We start from the raw sequence: 18,975 nt of genomic DNA, 5'->3' as shown, positions 1-18,975 counted from the left end.
TCGCCTCCCAGCCCAGAGTGCACATCCTCTCCCATGTGGGAGAGCCATGTGGGGTCAAGCCAGGGATGCTGCAGCCACGGCCGCCCAGGTCTAGGGGAGAGCACAGAGGTGACACAGGCCCTCCAACCACGGCTGTTCCTATTTGCCGATCTGTCCCAGAGGTCACGGGCACTCACAGCTGCTGCTCTCCCACCCTGACCCAGCCCCACAGGGCACAGCTGAATCTCAGGCATTGCCTGCAGGGTCCTGAGTGGGTCTCTGCCTGGGGCTGGGTGCTGTGGAACCACCCATCTACCCAGGAACACGGGGAAGCTTGTTGCCGCTGGGCGCCGGGGTCACAAACTGGAGCAAACTCCTTTCCATGGAACAATTTAATACAGGCTCAGCACCACCTGAGGGTGGCGGTGGGGGAGGGGGCGGGGAGGAGAGTACAGTGGCTCCTGGCACGGCTGTTGTCTTCCAGTGTCAGGGTGTCCTGGCCCCAGGAAGAGCCTGGGGGGTGGGGGCTCAACCAAGTGTATAGGATGCCGTGAAGACACACGGAAGGCTGCTGCCCAGCCTGGGCAGGACAGATGCTGGACTCGGCCTCTCTTCTAGGAGGCACCCATCATCCAGGTGCCCCACAGAATAAGAGGTAAGGAGGCCTCTGGCCAGGGAGGGCACACGGGCCTGGTCTCCCATCCCAGGGCTGGCTCTGGCCGGCTCCAGCCCGTGACTGTCCCCAGAGTGCGTGGGGCTGCCATGCCAGTAGTGGGGAGTCTTCAGCCATGGCCCCCAGGCGGGGACAGCCTGTATGGGCCCTGGTTCTGGGCACTCCGAGGCCCATGGAGGAGCCCACATCCACAGGCCCTCCCGGCTGCCAGCGTCGGAGGAGTCGTCCTCCCTGTGCTCTGGCCCGCTCAGGTTAGGGAGACTGGCGCACTGGCACAGGCCTCCCCACCTCGAGCACTTTGGAGACTCCATGGGGCTGGCAGAACATGGAGACTCTGCGGTCCCCACAGGGGAGCCCAGGCCGAGGGGCTCTGGGCTGCCTTCCCAGCTCTCCTCCTCCTCCAGGCCTTCCCTCTCGGTGATGCGGAGGCCAAAGCTTTCTGGAGGACGGATCATCACTGCACGAGTAGCGGGACCCCTGGCCTGCTCCCACACTGCCACTGTGTCCTGAATGGTGATTTTGGCCTTCGGAGCAGTGGGGGCAGGAACGTGCATCTGGGGGACGCGTGCCTGCCCCAGGGGCTTGCTGCACTGTTCGATGGCCTTGGCTGGAAGAAGAAGAGACGCGGTTTGCTTCTCCACAGCCCCCGTCTGGCCTGCAGGGTGCCTGCCCCGACCTCACCCTGGGGTCCCCATCACCACGTGTGACGCTGAGGACTCTTCCAGGCTGCTGGCCCCAGACGGGAGGGTGTGTGCAACCCGGGCAAGGGGAGCCCTGGGACACCACCGGCTCCTCCTGCAGTCCCCACAGGGTGGATGGCCCTGAACTCCCCACCTCACTCTCATCTCTGGGGACCCAGGCACCAACTCAGGACCCCGTCACCTACCCCACCTGACCTCCTGCGCCCTAACAGTGCATTCGCTGAGTTACCCACATCTGAGTCCCTCCAACATGGCTGGAAAGGAACTGAGCCTAAGATGATGGGGGTGAGAGCTGGGGCTGTGGGGCAGACATGGAGTCTGGTGCAGGCCCTCAGGGACAGGGAATGCCGCTTCTAAAGAGGTGGCAGGGGTGCCCTGTGTCCTCTGCCACTGGCCCACTGTCTCTTTCCTGGTGAGACTGGGCTGTCATCGCTACTGTCCCATGAGCACCCAGGGAGGCAGCATCTGGAGGCGCAGTGGGGCCTCCCCAGTGCCTGGACAGCCTGCACCTGGGCCCCCACTTAGAGCCTCTAGAGCTGGGACAAGCCCATCTCTGCTCTGCATGGGGACCCAGGCACTCAGGTGCATGATGGCAGCAGCAGCAGGGGAGGAGCACGGGGACCCCTCCCCACCAGAGCCCAGAGGCCAGCGATGCTCCGGGTCCCGCTGCCTTCTGTTGGCCCGAGGCTAGGGCTGCAGAGCCCACACTCAGTTGCCCTTGAGTTCTGCCGCGGGGCCCCCAGCGCCTGCCTCTGTGCCCAGCCCTGCTCACAGGAGTGCACTCGGCCCCCACAACTGGGCTCAGGGCACCTGGGCCTTCCAGGGGTTCTCAGATGGCTGAAGGGGATCCAGTGCCGGCAGGCTTTACATCACTGCACAGGGTCTCCCACAGCCCCACCTCCCTCTAGCCCTGCCCACATGCAGTTGGGAGCCCCGCCCACCCCTGTCCTAGGAGGGTCCTGTGGGCAGACAGCTGTGGTCATCGGGCCAGGAGGCTGTGTGGGGTAAGTCGGGGAGAGCCCCTTGGGCAGGCAGGGCCACTTCTCATCTTGCCGGAGTGGGGGTCCAGCTGTGCTCTGGGCTCCTGGGGGCACTGAGCCAGGGCACCTGCTCCAGACCTGGGCAGGGTAGCTCAAGGCGGGGCCTCCAATCCACTCCAGAGTGGGAGTCAGCCGAGGAGCCAGAGCCACAAATGTCCTGAGGACAGCTCCACGGCCCGGCCCCAGAGTGGTGCGGGGAGAGCCGGCACCCACAGGAGGATGCTGGGAAGCTGCCCGAGGCCCCGCCAGGCCATGCTGTCAGAGCTTCAGAAAGCAGAACTGCTGAGCCCGGGGAGGACAAGGAGGACCAGGAAGAGGTGAGGCCCTGGGCAGGGATGTCAGGGCCTGGCACTCCCACTACTGACTCCCCCAAGGGAGCATGGGATGGGGCCATGTGCTGGACTCACCTTCGGGAGGCAGGAGGCACTGGAGCTTCCCCAGCTCACGCATGGAGGCCCGCAGCTGCCTGATGACCGCGTCCTCGCTCAGAGACCAGGCCTGCTTCAGGGTCACCTGCAGGAACTCCCGGAGGTGGTCCCGGGGCATCTTCAGCAGGCGCTCTAGACATGGGGGTGGGTGTCAGGCTGGGAGGGGCCCTAGGGATGGCGCAGCCACCATGGCTGCTCCAAGCCCTGTCCCAGCACCAGACATGGGCTGCAGACACCCTTGGACACCCTTGGGTGTCAAGCCAAGCACTGGAGGGACTGCTCAGGGGCCAATTTCCAGTGCGATGACCCTGGCCACTTCTCCTTGTGGTCTGTGGGGGCCTGGGATTGGGGATGCAACAGGGGGATTCTCAGTGCCCTCCTGAAGGGAACCCAGGCCTCCCAAACCCCCTCACCCCTCCCTCAAGCCCTGCTCCCGAGGGACAGGCAGGGGACCCCCAGCTCCTCCGTCCCCAGCACCCGGGCCTCTGTGGGCCCTGAGGACTCACTTTGATGGATCTTGAGGGCCGTGTATGCCATGGAGGGGAGCACGTGCTCGCCCTCCAGGATGTATATATCCCATATTCTCAGAGCCAGGGGGAACGGCACCTGGGGACAGAGGCATTGGAGGACCCGCCCGTCAGGGTCTCAGCAGGGCCCACAGGGGTGGGTGTGCAGTGTCACTCCCCTAGGACAGAGGGAGACTCCAGGAGGCTGATCACACAAGAAGGCCAGAGCTCCTCCTGGGAGGGGAGGGGAGGCCATGCCTCATGGCCACATCCCTGCCCACTCAGCGAACCAGACCCACAGAGGATGACCATGTCCTGTCCTGGACCCTGGGGGTCTGCACACTTTGGAAGCCACACTGGAGATGCCAGACACCCCAGGGACCTGGGGGAGGGGTCAGCCCTTGGGCTGTGCTGCCAGCAGCCTCTGCCATGGGGGGTCTATGGATCTCCTGCCTCTCACTGTAGGGCTCTGGCCTTTGCCAGGCTCTCAGGATGGGTCCTGGTGGGCCCTGTCCCCTCCTTGCTGGCTCTGAGGCTCAGCCTCAGCTTGGACCACCCTTAGCAGGGCACGGCAGGGCAGGGCTGGACAGGGCCTGCCTGGTCTGCACAGCAGGCTCCCTCCTGTGTCTGCTGGTGCTGGGGGAGCTCAGAGTCACAGGCCACCAGCACCAGAGAACCAGGCACTGGGGCAGGAGCTTCCCTGGGCAAGGGGTCCCCGGGGCACTTACCCCATCCAGGAAGCACTGGATGTACCAGTGGGCGGTGGAGTTCTCCAGGCACACACCCTCCTTCTCCTAAGAAGAGGCAGAGGCAGAGGGGGCTCAGGGCCCAGGGCCCAGGGCCCAGGCCTGACTCCCTCTAATCTGAGCCCTGGGGCAGAGCCCCTGGGTGCAGGAAGCCCAGCAGCAGGGGCATCCCCCCTCCCAGCCATGCAGGTTCCTGAAGGGACACAGGTCCCTCAGTCCACTCTGCTCTGGGGACAGCGTCTACCTTCAATCTACGCCAACTCTGGGGGACCAAGTGCTGGAAAACAAACCAACACCCAAGCTGCCGCGGACCCCCATAACCAAGGAAAGTTTTGGTGAGGACGTGGCCTCCCCTGGCTCAGGAAGCAGTCCCATGAGCCCAGAGCCCCCAAGAGGAGAAAGGAGGTGCTTAACTTACCAGGTGTTTCTCCAGGGAGGGGAGTGCGCGATGCACAATGAGCCCCAGGTGTTGCTGGAATCGCTCCAGTTTGGGGGTGTTTGGTTTGTAGAAACCTGAGTAGAATCAGCCACACCCCACGTGAGAGCCTCCTCCTAGGAAGGCTGGAGAGCCCCAGGCCTGGGTGGGGTGCTTCTGAGCACTGAGGGTCAGGGGAGGCTGGACCAGGGGCAGGTGGGGATGAACGTGGCCAGGGCAGAGGATCTGCTTGGGAGGTGGGTGCAGGTGGGTGACTGTGTGCAGCCCAGGCCAGGCTGCCCCTGGAGCCTGCTGTGGTGAGTGCTGTCAGACTGGGTGACTCCTGACCATTCCAAGACTCAGGAGCGAGGAGGGGTGACCCTACAGAGGATGCTGCCTTCCACAAGTTCCCTGGGTGTGGCTCTGTGCTTGAGAGTCTGCGTAGACATGTGTGAGGCAGAAGATCCAGAACCGACCTGAGTCACTGGACAAGGACAGGACCCCTTGTTCTGAAGGTTCCCACACCCAGGATGGCCATGGCTAAGCTGCAGGGACTTTGGGTGGTGGTAAAAGAAGGGGGCTGCCTCAGTCTGGGAGGCCTCTGCCAGCCCTGGCTTCTAGGGAGTGCCCCACCCCTCCCCCCCACACACAGCAACACTGTCCTGCAGATTCAGGAGCCAGTGAGGGCCGTGCACGGACTTGCATGCACTGGGCCCCACACGCCATCCACCTACCGAGCATCGCGTGCTTCCTGCTTTCCATGAGCTGCACCAGGGCCCAGAAAGAGTCCTCCTCAGGCATATACATGAGCAACAGCGCCACCACATGGCTCAGACCCTGGCTGTAGCCCACCTCCTGCAAGATCCCAGAATACCTTTAGGAGACCTCCCCTGGCAAGAATGATATCCTAGGATGGCCACCTCTCAGGGAGATCAGGGTCACCCACCGAAGGGTCTAGGAAGATTTAGGCACAGGGAGCCCCTGTGCCTGAATCCTGCCACTTGGTGTCAGCTGCCCAAGAATTGGAGCCCAGAGAAGTTCTCCAAGTTCCTGGAGGGAATCCTGCAGGGCCTGAGCTTAGGCAGCACAGGGGGAGAGCTCAAGTATGGACACCTGTTACCCCCAAGATGTCAGCATGGGCCAGGTTGCTGTGGGAATCCAGATCCATGCCCATGGAAGCTTCTGGAGCCCTGAGCTCTGCAGGTGAGCCGGTGGCCCTTTCTCACACGAGGAAGAAGTAAGCCAGGAAGTGCTACCAGGACCGGAACAGGAGGTGTGCCTCTGGCATGGGTGCAGGCCTGGGCTTCCTGAGTGCCAGGCCCCCTGGGAACCAGGGCACCAGGCAGGGTTGGCCAGTGGCAGGTCAGGGGGTGGGGATGTCCAGGCCTTGCTGGGTCACCCATGGAGCCCTGCGCCTGCTCCACTCATGGGAAAGTCTGAGTGGGTGGTTGTGGCAGTGGCGCTGTACAGAGTGGGATTCAGGCCCATGGGTCCAACCACAGGGCTGGTGGGTGTAATGGCATCAGGGGACCCAGAGCAAAGTCATACACCTGATCTGCCCTGCCTTCGTCCCCCGCCCCACTGTGTGGAATGCTAGCCCTGGGAGGGGCGTCCCAACACGGCCAAGCTCCTGGGGTCTGGAGACCAGCCCAGGAGAAGGCTGCCTTTCTCCTCCCAGAACTTGAGGTTGGGTCCAAGGAGGCTGAGAGCCTGGCCTCTACCGCTCTTCCTCGGAGCTGTGGATGAGCGAGGCCCCTCAACCCATGCTGGAATCTCTGTGACCAGGGGTGCCCTGCAGGGACTGCTGGGATAGCACCTGCACTATGATCCCAGAATACTCACGGGATTGTAGACAGAATAGGCCATCAGTATGTGGAATAAGGCCTGTTGGCTGGAAGAGAGAGGACAGAGGCTGTGCGTATTGTGCTGCCGAGGCTCTGAGTGCAGCTCTGCCTAACAGAGCCTGACAGCCACACGCAGGGCCCGTGACACTCTGCTCATGCGCAGTGACGTCGTCAGGGCACCTGCGTGTTGTCCACCATGTGGGTGAGTGCCGCCTGCATGGACACGCACACCTCCCAGGGCGCAGTCCCGTGCACTTTCATTTCCCCAGGTGGGTGTTCAGGGCACAGGTGAGCGTCCCACTGTGGGAGTGCAGTCCCGTGGGTCCAAGCTGTGGAGAGTCAGCCTCCCATGCACGTTCAGCCTGGTAGGGAGCAGCTCCTGTCGCCTGTGTGTTCCCCATGAGCCCCCTTGTGGCCCAACTCCCCTCCTCCCCAGCTGTGGCCACCCCTGCCCTGTTGTGTGTCCCAGGGGTCGGCCTCTTGCAGACGTCCTGTGAGTGGATCACAGCACGTGTAGGCTCTGAGGGATGCTCCTCTCTTAGCAGAATGCACCTGAGAGGCCTCCAGGTCAGCCCAGCCCGAGCCTCGTCCTGCCTCTCACTGAATCCCGTTCTAGGATTCAGCTGTGGCACGGGTTGCTTCTCTGTCTCCCCACTGAGCATCGTGCAGGCTTCCCCTGCATCCAGTGACTGTGAACACAACCCTGAAGCGTGCGTGTGTGTTTTCTGTGCACTCGGCTGTTCTAGTGGTTGTGTAAATGTGCGTGTGTGCTGGGGATTCGTGTGGGAGGTGTGTGTTTCTCATTGTGACACGGCCCTGGGTGCTGCCGTGGGCCTGGGCTTCTGTGCTCTGTTCCTCGCCTCATGTTCTCCCCAGCACCCGGTGTCCTCAGTGGTTCTATTTCCCCCATTCCCACAGCTGTGTGCTGGTGCCCCTTTGTGGTGTAGGGAATAAGTGTGTGTTCATGCGCTGAGGAGGTGAATTGTGTGTGCTTTCATGAAGGGTCCCCCCGAGCCTGTGTTCCCGGGGTACTGGGAGGCTGCCCACTGCTTCCTTATGACTGAGTTGAAGGGCTCCTTGAATATTCTGGAAACAACACCTTTATTAGATAGATTGCTACTATTGTCTCCCCTGGTGTTTCTTTTCATTTCATTCTCTCCACAGTGTCTTGGGAAAGTTTGTGTACTATAGAAAAGGCAAGTTTGTTTTCTGTGCTCAATGAACTGTTTTAGGCTTGCACCCAATCTTCCCTAGGGACCCCATGTGCCCCAGGACCCTTGCTCCTCCCACCCGCGGGTCCTCCCCAGCCCAGAGGCCTCACTTCATTCCGTAACGTTCCCGGAACATGAGGTGGTTTCTGAAAGTCCATGCGATGGCGGAGTCGATGTGATGGAAGTGAGTGGCGCCCAGCCTGGCCAGCTCTTTCATCTCCTGCAGGGCAGGGACGAGGGGGAGGGGCAGCCTCAAGAACTGCACAAGCCCCATTGCCACACAAGGACCTCAAGTCCACGTCAGCTCTTCTGGCTGACAGGGAGAGTTCCCTGCTGGGTCCCACCTTGAGGGAGGGTCATGGGCTCCCCACTTGCCTCAGTGCCCACGTCACCCCGACGGTCAGCAGCAGACAGGGGCTCTGAAAGGTCCCTGTGCACTTCCCTGCCTGCCTCAGCTCTCAGCACAGACGCGGTCTGCCCCCAGCCAGGCTTCTGAGCCTCCTCGCTGGCATCTCAGGCCCTGCCCTCCAGGAGTGCCACAGCCTGACCACTGCCCCCTGCTGCCCCCTGCTGGAGGGGCCCATCTCCATCTCGACATTGCAAGCCACCCTTGGCTTGGAGCTGAGCCTGGGCAATGACTGTCTCCAGGCCCAGCTCCCAGGGCCATCCCCAGACTGCAGACTTGGGGGAGGCAGGTTGGGCCACACAGCTGGGCCCTGCTCCCTGATGGCAGCCAGGGGCCATGAGAGCCAGCTGCAGCTGACAGCCCTCTGCTCACACCAGTCCTCCCTCCCTCCTTTCCCGGAAGCATTGAGAGCTGTCTGACCATTGGACCGGCCTCTCCAGGCAAGGGCAATGCCAGGGGCTGCAAGTCCATGTGAAGGCAGGGCCAGCTGTGGGCAGGCCTAGGTGAGGGCCGGCCAGCTGCGGGCAGGCCATGTTAGCACAGAGCCTGTGGGGCTCCCTACCTCACACCATTGTGATCTCATCCTGGGAGACCCCCGCCCATCAGGGACCAGCAAGTCCTCTCTTCTGGCCATATGCCAAGCTGCCCAGGTGAGCTCAGCAGAGAGCAGGTTAAAGCCTCTGGCACAAAACACACCTGTCCAGTCCCAGCTGGGTCTGAGGAGACGTGGAGGAGGCACTGACTAGGATCTAGGGAGAGGAAGGCAGGATGGGGAGGAGGCTCCCGAGGGCTCAGTGAGGGACGGTCCTCCACGGAGACTCAGGCTCCTGAGCAGGCCTGAGCAGGCCGGGCCCCCTTGGGCTGAGTGCAGAGCCGTACCGCGTATTTGCCTGGGTTCTGGGCCTTCCTCTTGTCCACCTCCAGCATCACAGCCCACACCTTCCCGCGCACCTGGGCAGGGATGCCTTTGTAGATTCTGCGCTGAAACTACAGGAGAGAGGAGGCTCTGGTGAGTGCTGAACGTGGCCACTCGTGGAGGCAGCGCAGGGTGAGACAGCGGAGGGAGAAGCCAGGGGCTCCCTGTGTATTGGCAGAGGGAGGATCTGCCCAGAGGGGGGCCTTATGACCCACAGTGACTGGAGGGCCAAGGGCTCAGGGGCACCGGCTCTGCCGTGTACGGACTGGCCGCTACAGGGCTCCTGGAACCACGCCTGCCCTGCATCCGGGATTGTCTTCAGCAGTGACTTCAGGTTTTCTACCAGGACAGTGTCCTGTGTGTATGGGGAAGGTGTGCCCATGACCTGTGTCCGTAGGGGCTGGACAGTTGCCCCTGGGCATCTGAGAGGCAGGCGGTGCCTGGCACAGGAATGGGCACTGCTCAAACCCCAATTCAGCTCTCAGTGTTCCCGAGGGGCCCTCATCGCCACGGTACCTTGTCGCTGCCGCGGTATTTACTATGGTTCTTGATCATCTTTATCCACTTCTGGATCCTTCGTACCTCCTGTTTACGCTGGAAAACGAGACAGGATGGCGTGAGCCCAGCTTGGGGCTCCAGAGGGGCCCTCATTGCAGCTCAGGAGCTCTGTGGGCACTCAAATGGAAGGAGCCAGAAAAGGCACAGACCGTGAGCCCCAGATCTTCTGTCTGGGGGAGCATCGGTGGCCTGGCCTCTGACCCGAGCTGCCCCGTCTTCAAGGAAGAGCCCCTGAGCTCCAGCCAGGTCACTGCCAACCATGCCAATGAGTCAGGGCGGCCGACAGCAGACGCCCCTGAGCTGCGGCTCACTTCTGGGACAGGTGAGTGTGGTAAGATGTCAGCAGGTGCCGTGTAAGTACTGCATCGCGGGACTTTATGGCACTCCCACTCACCACTGCCGAGCCCCATGTTCCCCCTCCGCCCAGCTCTGCTTCCAGATGACTGGCCCATGGCCAAGGACTTGTCCTTACCTTTGCCCCCGGGGTGCTGTCTTGGGGCAACTTCTGCTCACTGGAAAGCAAGGGAGGCGGAGAGGTGAGGACAGGACCACAACAGGCACCGCGACCTCCCTAGTGGGCCAGGGAAGGACCAGCTTCATCCTCTCAGCCCAGGGGACTGAGACGGGAAGGGAGGGGCTGGTGACCATGAGCACAGGGAGCCTAGGGCCAGCAGGGGCTCTTGCTGCCAGTGGCGGGCTCCAGGCCTGTCAGAGGTCCACCTTCGTGGGTGTGTGGCAGCCCCCCACAGTGGTTGGGGGGTGGCTGTCCTGATCAGGGCCAGACTGCCCAGGGCTGAGGCAGCTATATCCCACATCAGCTCTGTCCAGGACGTCACCCTGGAACTGACCGAGTCCAGGTGGCCTGCCTGAGAGATGCTCAGTGCTGTGAGTGTGCACCTGGGGCTCGAGGCACCTGGGACCCCCACACCCCTCAGGGCCTCCCACCACCCACCCTCCCCCCTGTGCCCTGACCTCCTTAGGTACACATGCGCCCCACCTCACCCCTCCTCTGTCAGCCCGGACCCTGGCCATCTCTCCACCACTCTGCTCCTACTTATTCTCCAGGTTCTGGCACAACATGGAGGCAGAAGCCCTTATCCCTGTGCTAAGGTGGGCTGCTGAGTCATGCCAGAGATGGCCCGAGATGGCTCCATCCCTACAGGTCACCGGAGCCCACCCTCCAGCCACGGGGCCTCTCTCCCTGACATCTGTGGGAACAGCCTCCATGTCCGACTCCTGCCCCCAGGCCCCACTCCTGCCAGCACAGACCCGGGGGCAGGGCCCTCAGCTGCACCCTCCCCACGGTCTGTACTGCGGGAGCCCACAAGCAGGTTCAGAGCCACAGAGACCACATCCCTGGCCATCCTTCAGACTAGGTCTTCGTAAGCCTTGAGCCTGGCCCCTGAACCCAGGCACCTGCTGGACAACTGCCCACATGCTAGGCTGGTGCCCCAACCCTGTGGACACAGCTCTGGAGTGGCAATGGCCAGGCTGTGTTGCCTGGGAGCATGGGGACCCGTAAGCCACCCCCTCTACTTAACAGAAACAGAGACCTCAGAGTAAGAGTGCCCAGTGCTTGCCCCACGTCCAGCTCTGTCCCTGCCTGCAGTCCTGAGTCCCAGGGTCACTCAGCTCTGGCCAAATGCTGACCAGTGCCTGCCTGTGACCACAGCTGGGCTCAAGGTCGGGGCCGGGGACAGTGTGCCGCCTCATGTTGGGGTTTCTGACCCCAGTCCCGCCCTGGGGTGAGCTGGGGTGCAGACGACTCACTGCAGGAACCCAAGCCTGTCTGGGACGAGGCAGCCGCCCTCATCGTCCTCTTCATCAGGCTCCAGCAGTGCCGCTCCTCTGCGTCCCTACAGCCGAGAGGGGACCCGGATGAGAAGTCACTGGGGGAGCTGTCCGCCCGTCCCCTCCCCCGTGTCCCCATGGCGGCGGGGTCTGGCTCTCACAGGCATAGTCCTTGAGGCAGGGCCCCACCTCCTCCCCCAGCACCCTGGCCCGTACCTGCTCATATTGTCTGATGAGCGCTGCTCGCTCCTGGGCCCTCCGGGACCTCAGGGCATTCACATTCAATCTGTAAGACACACATGCACATGGGAGCCAGCATTGCGGAGCCCACAGGAATGCTGCCCTGAAAGCTGTCCCCCTGGTCAGAGCAGGGACAGCCACACAGCCAGGCAGGCAGGCACCTGGTGGCCGGGTCCCTGGAGGATAACTTGTGCAGAGCTCAGGGACTAGGGATGGTTGGGGAAGGACAGCCCCACCTTGCCTCCCCTGCCCTCGGAAAGGACGCTCCTCCCCCAGCCTGGCATCCATGTGTCCTCCAGGGAGCCCAAGTCCCAAGTCTACGGGGCTCCCTGGCCTGCTCCCATCTCCCGCATCTCTGGGGCTCTCAGAGCCGGCCTCCCTGCCCCACCTGATACCAGCTGACCCAACACCTAGTCTTGAACCTGTGTCCAGACTGAGACTCACACCCAGCCCATTCGACACTGGTGACCAGCAGAGCGGGAGGAATGAGATGACTGTGTACACACTCTGCACACAGGGGCAGCACTCAGAGCTCCACCACATCACTCATGGAACCCAGTGTGGGAGACCATGGAAACCCACCTGGGCACTGGGAGGGACCTTCCCCATGCCACAGCTCATGCAGAGAGCAAGTCCCACTCACCTCCGTTGAGTATCCATGTGATTCTCTGAAATGCGCCTGCTGCCTACACTACCAACTGGTCAGTTGGGCAGTAGACGCACTACTGGCCTCTGGTCGCCTCCCAGCCCAGAGTGCGCATCTCAGTGACTGTGACATCACAGAAGCCTGCCAGCCAATCCCTAGTGGCTCTGCTGTGGCAGGGCTCAGGGTCCTCAGGCCTGGCTTCATTAAAGGTCACCAGAAGTGGGGCCTGTGTTCTCCCCAGGGCCCAGGTGAAGAGGGCAGGGCTCTGGCAGAACTGCCCCGGAACCAGGGGTGCCAGGGCCCTCTGCCACCTGCCGTCACGGTCCCAAGTCTCAGGCAACCAGCACCTCCCGCCCCTCCTTTCTGCCTCTGCAATTGTATTACAGCCCAACTGTGAAGGCCTCTTTCTTTGAACACAAGGTCGCATACGGAGCCCCACATAGACCTGTCCCCACACTCCGGGGCTGCCCCTGCCATGACCTGAACTGAGACTCCTGGGGGAGCAGCCTCCTGTCCTACCACAGGCCCCACCCCAGCACTGCCACCCTCTGCTGCCCCTCCTGCTCTGTTCCAGCCCTTCTTCTCTGGACTTGTAGGAGGTGGACACAGGGGTCCTCTGGGATGGAGGGCAGGGGAGCCTCCCGCTGAGCACCACCTGCACAGGACCTCAAGCCAGCGTGGCCCAGCCTGTCCAGAGCGGGAACCAGGGCCCTGTCCTGGACACGGGCCAGGGCTTCAGGCACAGAGCACTGAGAACTCCTGGGCACCAGCACCTGAGCCGCATGCTGGTAACACCGGGCTGCTGCTGACCATAAGGACAGGGACAGCACGCGTCAGGCCGCAGGCAGGAGTAGCCACAGGCCCGCAGCTCCCCGGGGTGCTGATCGCAAGGTTGCTCCCCCTGGGAAAGTGGCTCAACCCTCCCCCAGCACCTCCTTGGTCCTGGGCCCCACACTGCCCCTAGGCTGCCACCTGGGGGCCACAGTTGTTTTTTTCTCCTCAAGGGCCCACTGCTCTGCCTCCCTGCCCACTTCCCCTGCCCTGGCATGGAGACCACAGGGTGCAGGGCCCTGGTCACCCACACACCTGCTGGCCTCCTCTGTGGAGTGTGAATGAGTGCACAGCTGCCCCCCCCCAACTCAGCTTCTCCGCTTTAAATTGCATTGTAAACTCTTTTGGAGATTCACAAAGTGCTGTAAAATAACACAGCGAGTGCTGAATGGGGACCACTCAGCTTCAGCAGTCTAATGTTCCTAATTGGGTGGAAGACACCCATGCGTTTTCCTTTCTCTGCCTGAGTTCAAACTCCAGATGCCTAGGCTTGGTGTTCTCCACATTGCACTTTCCTTCACTGGGGGGGAGGTTTGTTCCCCAGAGTCCGTGTGCAGGGAGCATGGGTGCATGGGCCCCAACCCAGCTCCTGCATGGACTGACGCTGGCCTCCTGGGGTGACTTAGGGTGCACAGGGGTGAGTTCCCATTGTTGTTGCTACAAATGTTTCCTTACTATCAAGGTGTTGTTACAAATGTTTGATTCGTGAATCTGGGTGGGGGGTTGCTTCCATCCACTGTTCCCCTCACCAGAGGCCTATAGTGGCCAGTGGCTGAGGCCTTAAAATAAATAAATCTTTAAACAATAAAAATTAAACTTCAAGATAAAAGCAAGTTCCTCTGCTTCTCTCCCTCTTTCTCTCTACATCTTTGACTCTACCCGCCTCTCCCTGCACCCCCATGGGATGTTGGCCACTATGTTGCATGCAAGACGAAGGCCGTCCAGAGCCGTGAACCAATCAGCTCGTGTGGCTTGGACATTGCCCCAGTCTGTGGGATTCTGTCACAGTAGCAGAGAGCTGACCGAGACACCTGGTGTCGCCTGTGTTCTCACTGAGCATAGATTTGCATCTGTCGGACGGGGTGTGGTGGGACACAGCCCCAGGGTCCCACAGGGGGGGTAACGAGGGGGTCTCTGCTCCCCAAGCCCTCCCGTCCCCTGGGCTCCCTTTCACTCCTGCAGAGGCAGGGGTCCCCCATTGCTCCTCTGTGGAGAGAGCTCAGTGAGCACAAAGAGCAGGTCTCCCCTGGGGTAAGTGCTTTAGACAGAGTTTGTGGCACCAAGAGGGGTGTGGGACCTTTAAGAGGTGGGCAGAGTAGGAGGTTGCTAGGTGAGATGGGGTGGGGCCCTGGGAAGGGGTGAGTGCTGGGCTCCCAGAATCAGGGCTGGGCCAGGCCAAAGGCAGGAAATGCATCTGGGTCTCCCTCCCTTGTGGGTGATGGAACCCCAGTGCTTGGACCACCACCTGCAGGTGCCACCTGAACCCCCGAGTGTGCATTAGCGGGGATCTGGAATGGCAGCCAAGGAGCTGGGAGTAGAACCAGGCCCTCTGACTGGGGATGTGGGTGCCCCAATCCGAGATTTCACCGCTGCCTGGAGCGCCCACCCTGACCCATTCTCTCTGTGAAGGCAGCCCAGGTACAAGTGTGGGAGAAACAGGAAAAGGATCAGCCCACCCTGCCCCCACCCCAGCAAGCCCCCAGGGACAGGAGCAGCCACTCCACCCTGTCTGGGCCTCCCAGCAGCTCCTTGGTCACCAGGATGTCACAGATGCTCCTCCCCAGACAGCCCTGTGCGAGTGCCCTCAGTGAGTTGTGACAGAGCAGGGGGCAGGTGGCAGATCCAGGCCCAGAGGGCACAGACAGGCATGCAGGGGGCCTGAGTCAGGCGGCAGCATCATGACCACAGGGCTGAGCCACCACAGACACCCAGACCCTGGGCCCACTGTGCGGGAGACCCCACACGGGGTGTGTTTGCGGGGTCACAGCTGCGTCCACAGTTGGGGGTTGGCACTGGGACCAGCTGAGGGAGGAGAGAGGATTGCTGGATCATGGCCAGGGACGTTCATGCCCCCTGGCCTTTAGGTCTTCCTGTCCGGTCAGGGACCCGTTCCCACCCCATATGTCCCTTGGGCCTGGAGGTGGGAGGTCTCATATCCATCTACAGGTGGGCGCCACTGCCACCGTGCATGGCCACACACTGAGCAGCCAAGCAGGTCTCCCTGCAGAGGGCGGGGCAGCAGAGTGGCAGCTGCTGTGCAGTGTTGGGCACGCGCCCCGGCTCTGAGCCGCAGTGTGCTCACGGTGACGCTGGGACTCTCCCTGCCGCTCTGAAGCTTGCTGGCCGGCTATGCCTGGTCGGTGACGCATGTGCCTGGTGGATCACAGCCACGGCGATGTTGATTGCACCCTCACCCACCCGCCCCACACTGCACCCCTGCAGGAACAACACGGACAGCCCTGGATCCAGCCACCACTGGCAGTCACGGCAGCCGGCCCCACTGCACCACCCGCCTCCCACACCCACGCCCGGTGTCCGGTCCAGCACTGAGCAGACTCTGTGCAATGCGAGCTTTTATTGTTGCCTCCTCCAATGACAGGCCGGCAGGCAGCAGGTGGGCTGTACCTGGTGACCACGTAGGCGCGGGGTGGCCCTGGGTTTTCTGGCCAGGAGGGCTCCCTTAACAAAGAGGATCTGAGAAGATTTTATTCTGCAAAGAGAAGTCGGGACACCTGGTGAGGCCGGGGCTAAGAGACACCTGCAGGGCGCAGGCACAGGGCACTTCCTGGGGAGGAGCTGTAGCCTGGCACTGGATCTGGGCAGCTAAAGGCAGATCCTCTCCTGCACCCCGGGTGCCTGAGAATCTCTCGTAAAAATCCCTCCTTTGATCAGGAATGAGGAGGAGGTTCTCTGTGGGGGGTGCAGGTGAGGCTGGGACAGGCAGGGGCTACACGGAAGGCCTGGCAAGGTGACAGGGGCACCGGAGGCCTACAGGAATGCACAGACCCCAGTCTGCTGGCCCCTTCTGTCTCTGGCACTCTTGCAGCCTAGCAGGGCCCGTCCCCGCCCACGCTCCACCTGCAGTCAGGGTTCCCGGCTGGACTCACCACGGCACTGATTGCGTGCCCCTTATCCTCCGCTGTCAGTTTCCCATCAACGCACTGCTTCAGCGCCAGGGCGTTTTGCAGCACTAGCGGGTCACTTTGGTAATTTTGCACATAGGAAACATACTCTTCAGGGGATCCGTTCAGGAACACGTAAACATCTTCCTGCACAGCCGGGCAGATGTCACAATCTGGAGAGAAACGGAAGGCATGGGTCACGGCAGGTGCGTCCCTTCACCCGCCCTGGGAGCCAGCACTGTCCTGGAAAGCTGGCCCCTGCCCCCAGAGCACCCCCAGCCCAGGCGCCCGTGGCTGGCACCCACTGGCAACAGAGATCAGGAGCCAGGCAGAGCCAAGCAGCGCCAGGCAAGCAGCAGGCTTCATGGTGCAGGGACAGCCGCTCCCACCGCGGGGCCCTTTATACCTGCTCCGTGCCCCCAGTGGGGCAGGAGGGGCCTGTCTTCCCGGGGGGGGGGTTCCCTCCATGCCCTCCCAGGCCACAGCTTGCATGACCTGCAGTTGCAGAGGGCGCACGTGTGTGTATTGATATTGGCCAAGTCCAGCCCTGGATTAACACAGGGCTTGGCTCCTTCTCCCTCTCTCTTTCCGGGGATCTGACCATGGGCCCATGCCTGGGTGCAGGGAAGGTGCAGAACCAGTGGAAACCCTGGCTAGGCAAGGGGAGAAAGTGCCACACAGGGCCTCTGGAGCCCTGGGCCAGCTCAGCCTCTCGCACCTTAGCTGGGACCCTGACTACCAGCTGCTGTGACTATGGGAACTGCAGGAGACCCAGTGCCAGTGTGGCGGGCAGGCCGGAGTGCAGGTCCTCTGCTTCTCTCTTGCACTCACACCCTGAAGGCTAGGGGACACGGGGTAGACCAGTTGTCTCTAAACACCTACTTGGCATTTGACCACATTCTGCTCTTTGGGGTTCGAGGGCCTTGGCTGGGCTGGGAGAGACGCCCAGGTCCTTGTCTTCCCGTGGGGAGAACAGAACCGGGACACAGAGAGAAGTGCAGCATTGTGGAAAGGCATCGGTGGTGCACAGTGGGAGACGTGAGTGGAACGCCCTCAGGAGACAGCTGCCCTTGCCCAGGCTGGGATCACCCTCATCTTAGGGAAGATGGGAAGGAGCAGGGGCTGGGGGTGGGGCTGCAGGGGGCCTGGTGGTCTCCAGGAAGGTGTCCTGGCTTCTGGACCAGGATGGAAAGTGAGGCTCAGCTGTGGGGTGAGCAGTGTGGGTGCCGAGAGTCCTGTTGTGTTGCATTGGCGTGGAAGGTGCTGGGATTGGGCGGGGCCGTGGGCATCCTGCCTCCCCATCCCTTCCTCACTCCTGGCTCGCCATACCCAGGCCAGATTTACAGAGAGGTAGTGGCAGAGTGAGAGAGAGAGAGCAAGAGAGGTCTTCCATTGCCGGTGCACTTCCCAAATTGCTGCAACGGCCAGAGCTGTGCTGATCTAAAGCCAGGAGCTAGGAGCTTCTTCCAGGTCTCCACACAGGTGCAGGGGCCCATGGCCATTGGCCATCTTCCACTGCTTTCCCAGGCTACAGCAGAGAGCTGGATCAGAAGTGGAGCAGTTGGGACTAGAACCAGCGTCCATATGGGATGCCGGCACTGCAGATGGCGGCTTTACCTGCTATGCCACAGTGCCGGCCCCTCCTTCCGCTTCTAGAGCCTAGCTGCCTGCAGTCTCAGACTTTCTGCAGGAGCTACAGGAAGGCTAAGGCCCCGCCCACACTCCTGCCCCCTTACCTAGGGTTGGCTCCTCACCGCCCCTTATGTACTGCGCTCCCCGCCCCACCCCACCCCCCGCCGCCATCTGCCATTCTCTGTGGTTTTTCTTCCCTCCTGGAGGGGTGGGAGGGGTCAGGGGCCCTGGGAGGTTTGTCAGAGGAGCTGAGGGTGTGGCCCATTTCACATTTGGAGGAGAGGACTGCAAAAAGTTCATGGAAACTGGAATTTAAAGAGATTTGAGGGGCGGGCATTGTGGTACAGCAGGTTACGCTGCCATTTGACTTGCTGGCATCCCATATGGGAGCTCCAGTTCACATCCCGGCTGCTTCTGCTAATGCATCTGGGAGAGCAGCAGGACATGGCCCAAGCGCTTGGACCCTTGCTCTCAAAGGGAGACCTGGATCGAGTTCCAGGCTCCTGGCTGCAGCCTGGCAGAGCCCTAGCTCTTGTGGCCTTTGAGGAATCATCTCTCTCTGGGTCTCTCCTTCTTTCTCTATCATTTTGTCTTCTAAAAGAATACATAAATAATTTTTTTTTAAAAAGGATAAGTTTATTTTAGTGCAAAAGTTTTGAAAATCACATATCAGTTTTGATAATAGCATCTCCCGGGAACCTTTTGAAGGCCCCTTGTGTATAAGGATAATTTAAAAAGTGAATATTTTAGATGTTTTCATGTCAGAATGAAGCATTGTTATTTTAATGAAGTATATCTGAACATCTATGTAATTTAACTTTATTTTTTTTTAAGATTTTATTTAGGCCAGCGCTGCGGCTCAATAGGCTAATCCTCTGCCTGCGGCGCCAGCACCCCAGGTTCTAGTTCTGGTCGGAATGCCAGATTTTATCCCGGTTGCCCCTCTTCCGGGCCAGCCCTCTGCTGTGGCCCGGGAGTGCAGTGGAAGATGGCCCAAGTGCTTGGGCCCTGCACCCCATGGGAGACCAGGAGAAGCACCTGGCTCCTGCCTTCAGATCAGCGCGGTGCGCTGGCCGCGGCAGCCATTGGAGGGTGAACCAACGGCAAAGGAAGACCTTTCTCTCTGTCTCTCTCTCTCACTGTCCACTCTGCCTGTAAAAAAAAAAAAAAAAAAAAAAAAAAAAACAAGATTTTATTTATTTATTTGAGAGACACATGCAGAGAGAGGGAGAGACAGAGAGAAAGTCTATTGGCTCACTCCCCAAATGGCTGCAACACTGGAGCTGTGCC

The 18,975-nt window shown here is 61.2% G+C and overlaps 1 protein-coding gene across 1 annotated transcript; it reads right to left on the bottom strand.

Moving 5' to 3' along the window:
* Positions 1-15,487: 15,487 nt before the first annotated feature.
* Positions 15,488-16,473, bottom strand: LOC149120870 (major allergen I polypeptide chain 1-like). The gene is made up of 3 exons (XM_089319063.1): positions 16,359-16,473; positions 16,039-16,226; positions 15,488-15,641 (listed from the first exon to the last, which is right to left on the bottom strand). The coding sequence occupies exons 1-3, from the start codon at positions 16,417-16,419 to the stop codon at positions 15,612-15,614; spliced, it is 279 nt and encodes a 92-aa protein (XP_089175189.1). The 5' UTR covers positions 16,420-16,473; the 3' UTR covers positions 15,488-15,611.
* Positions 16,474-18,975: the final 2,502 nt, after the last annotated feature.

This window comes from Oryctolagus cuniculus, chromosome 18 (assembly GCF_051225735.1).
Source record: "Oryctolagus cuniculus isolate XC-2025 breed Fujian yellow rabbit chromosome 18, ASM5122573v1, whole genome shotgun sequence".
Taxonomy (NCBI): Eukaryota; Metazoa; Chordata; class Mammalia; order Lagomorpha; family Leporidae; genus Oryctolagus; species Oryctolagus cuniculus.
The sequence above is the reverse complement of the archived record's forward strand: the minus strand, read 5'-3'. Positions and strand labels throughout refer to the sequence as shown.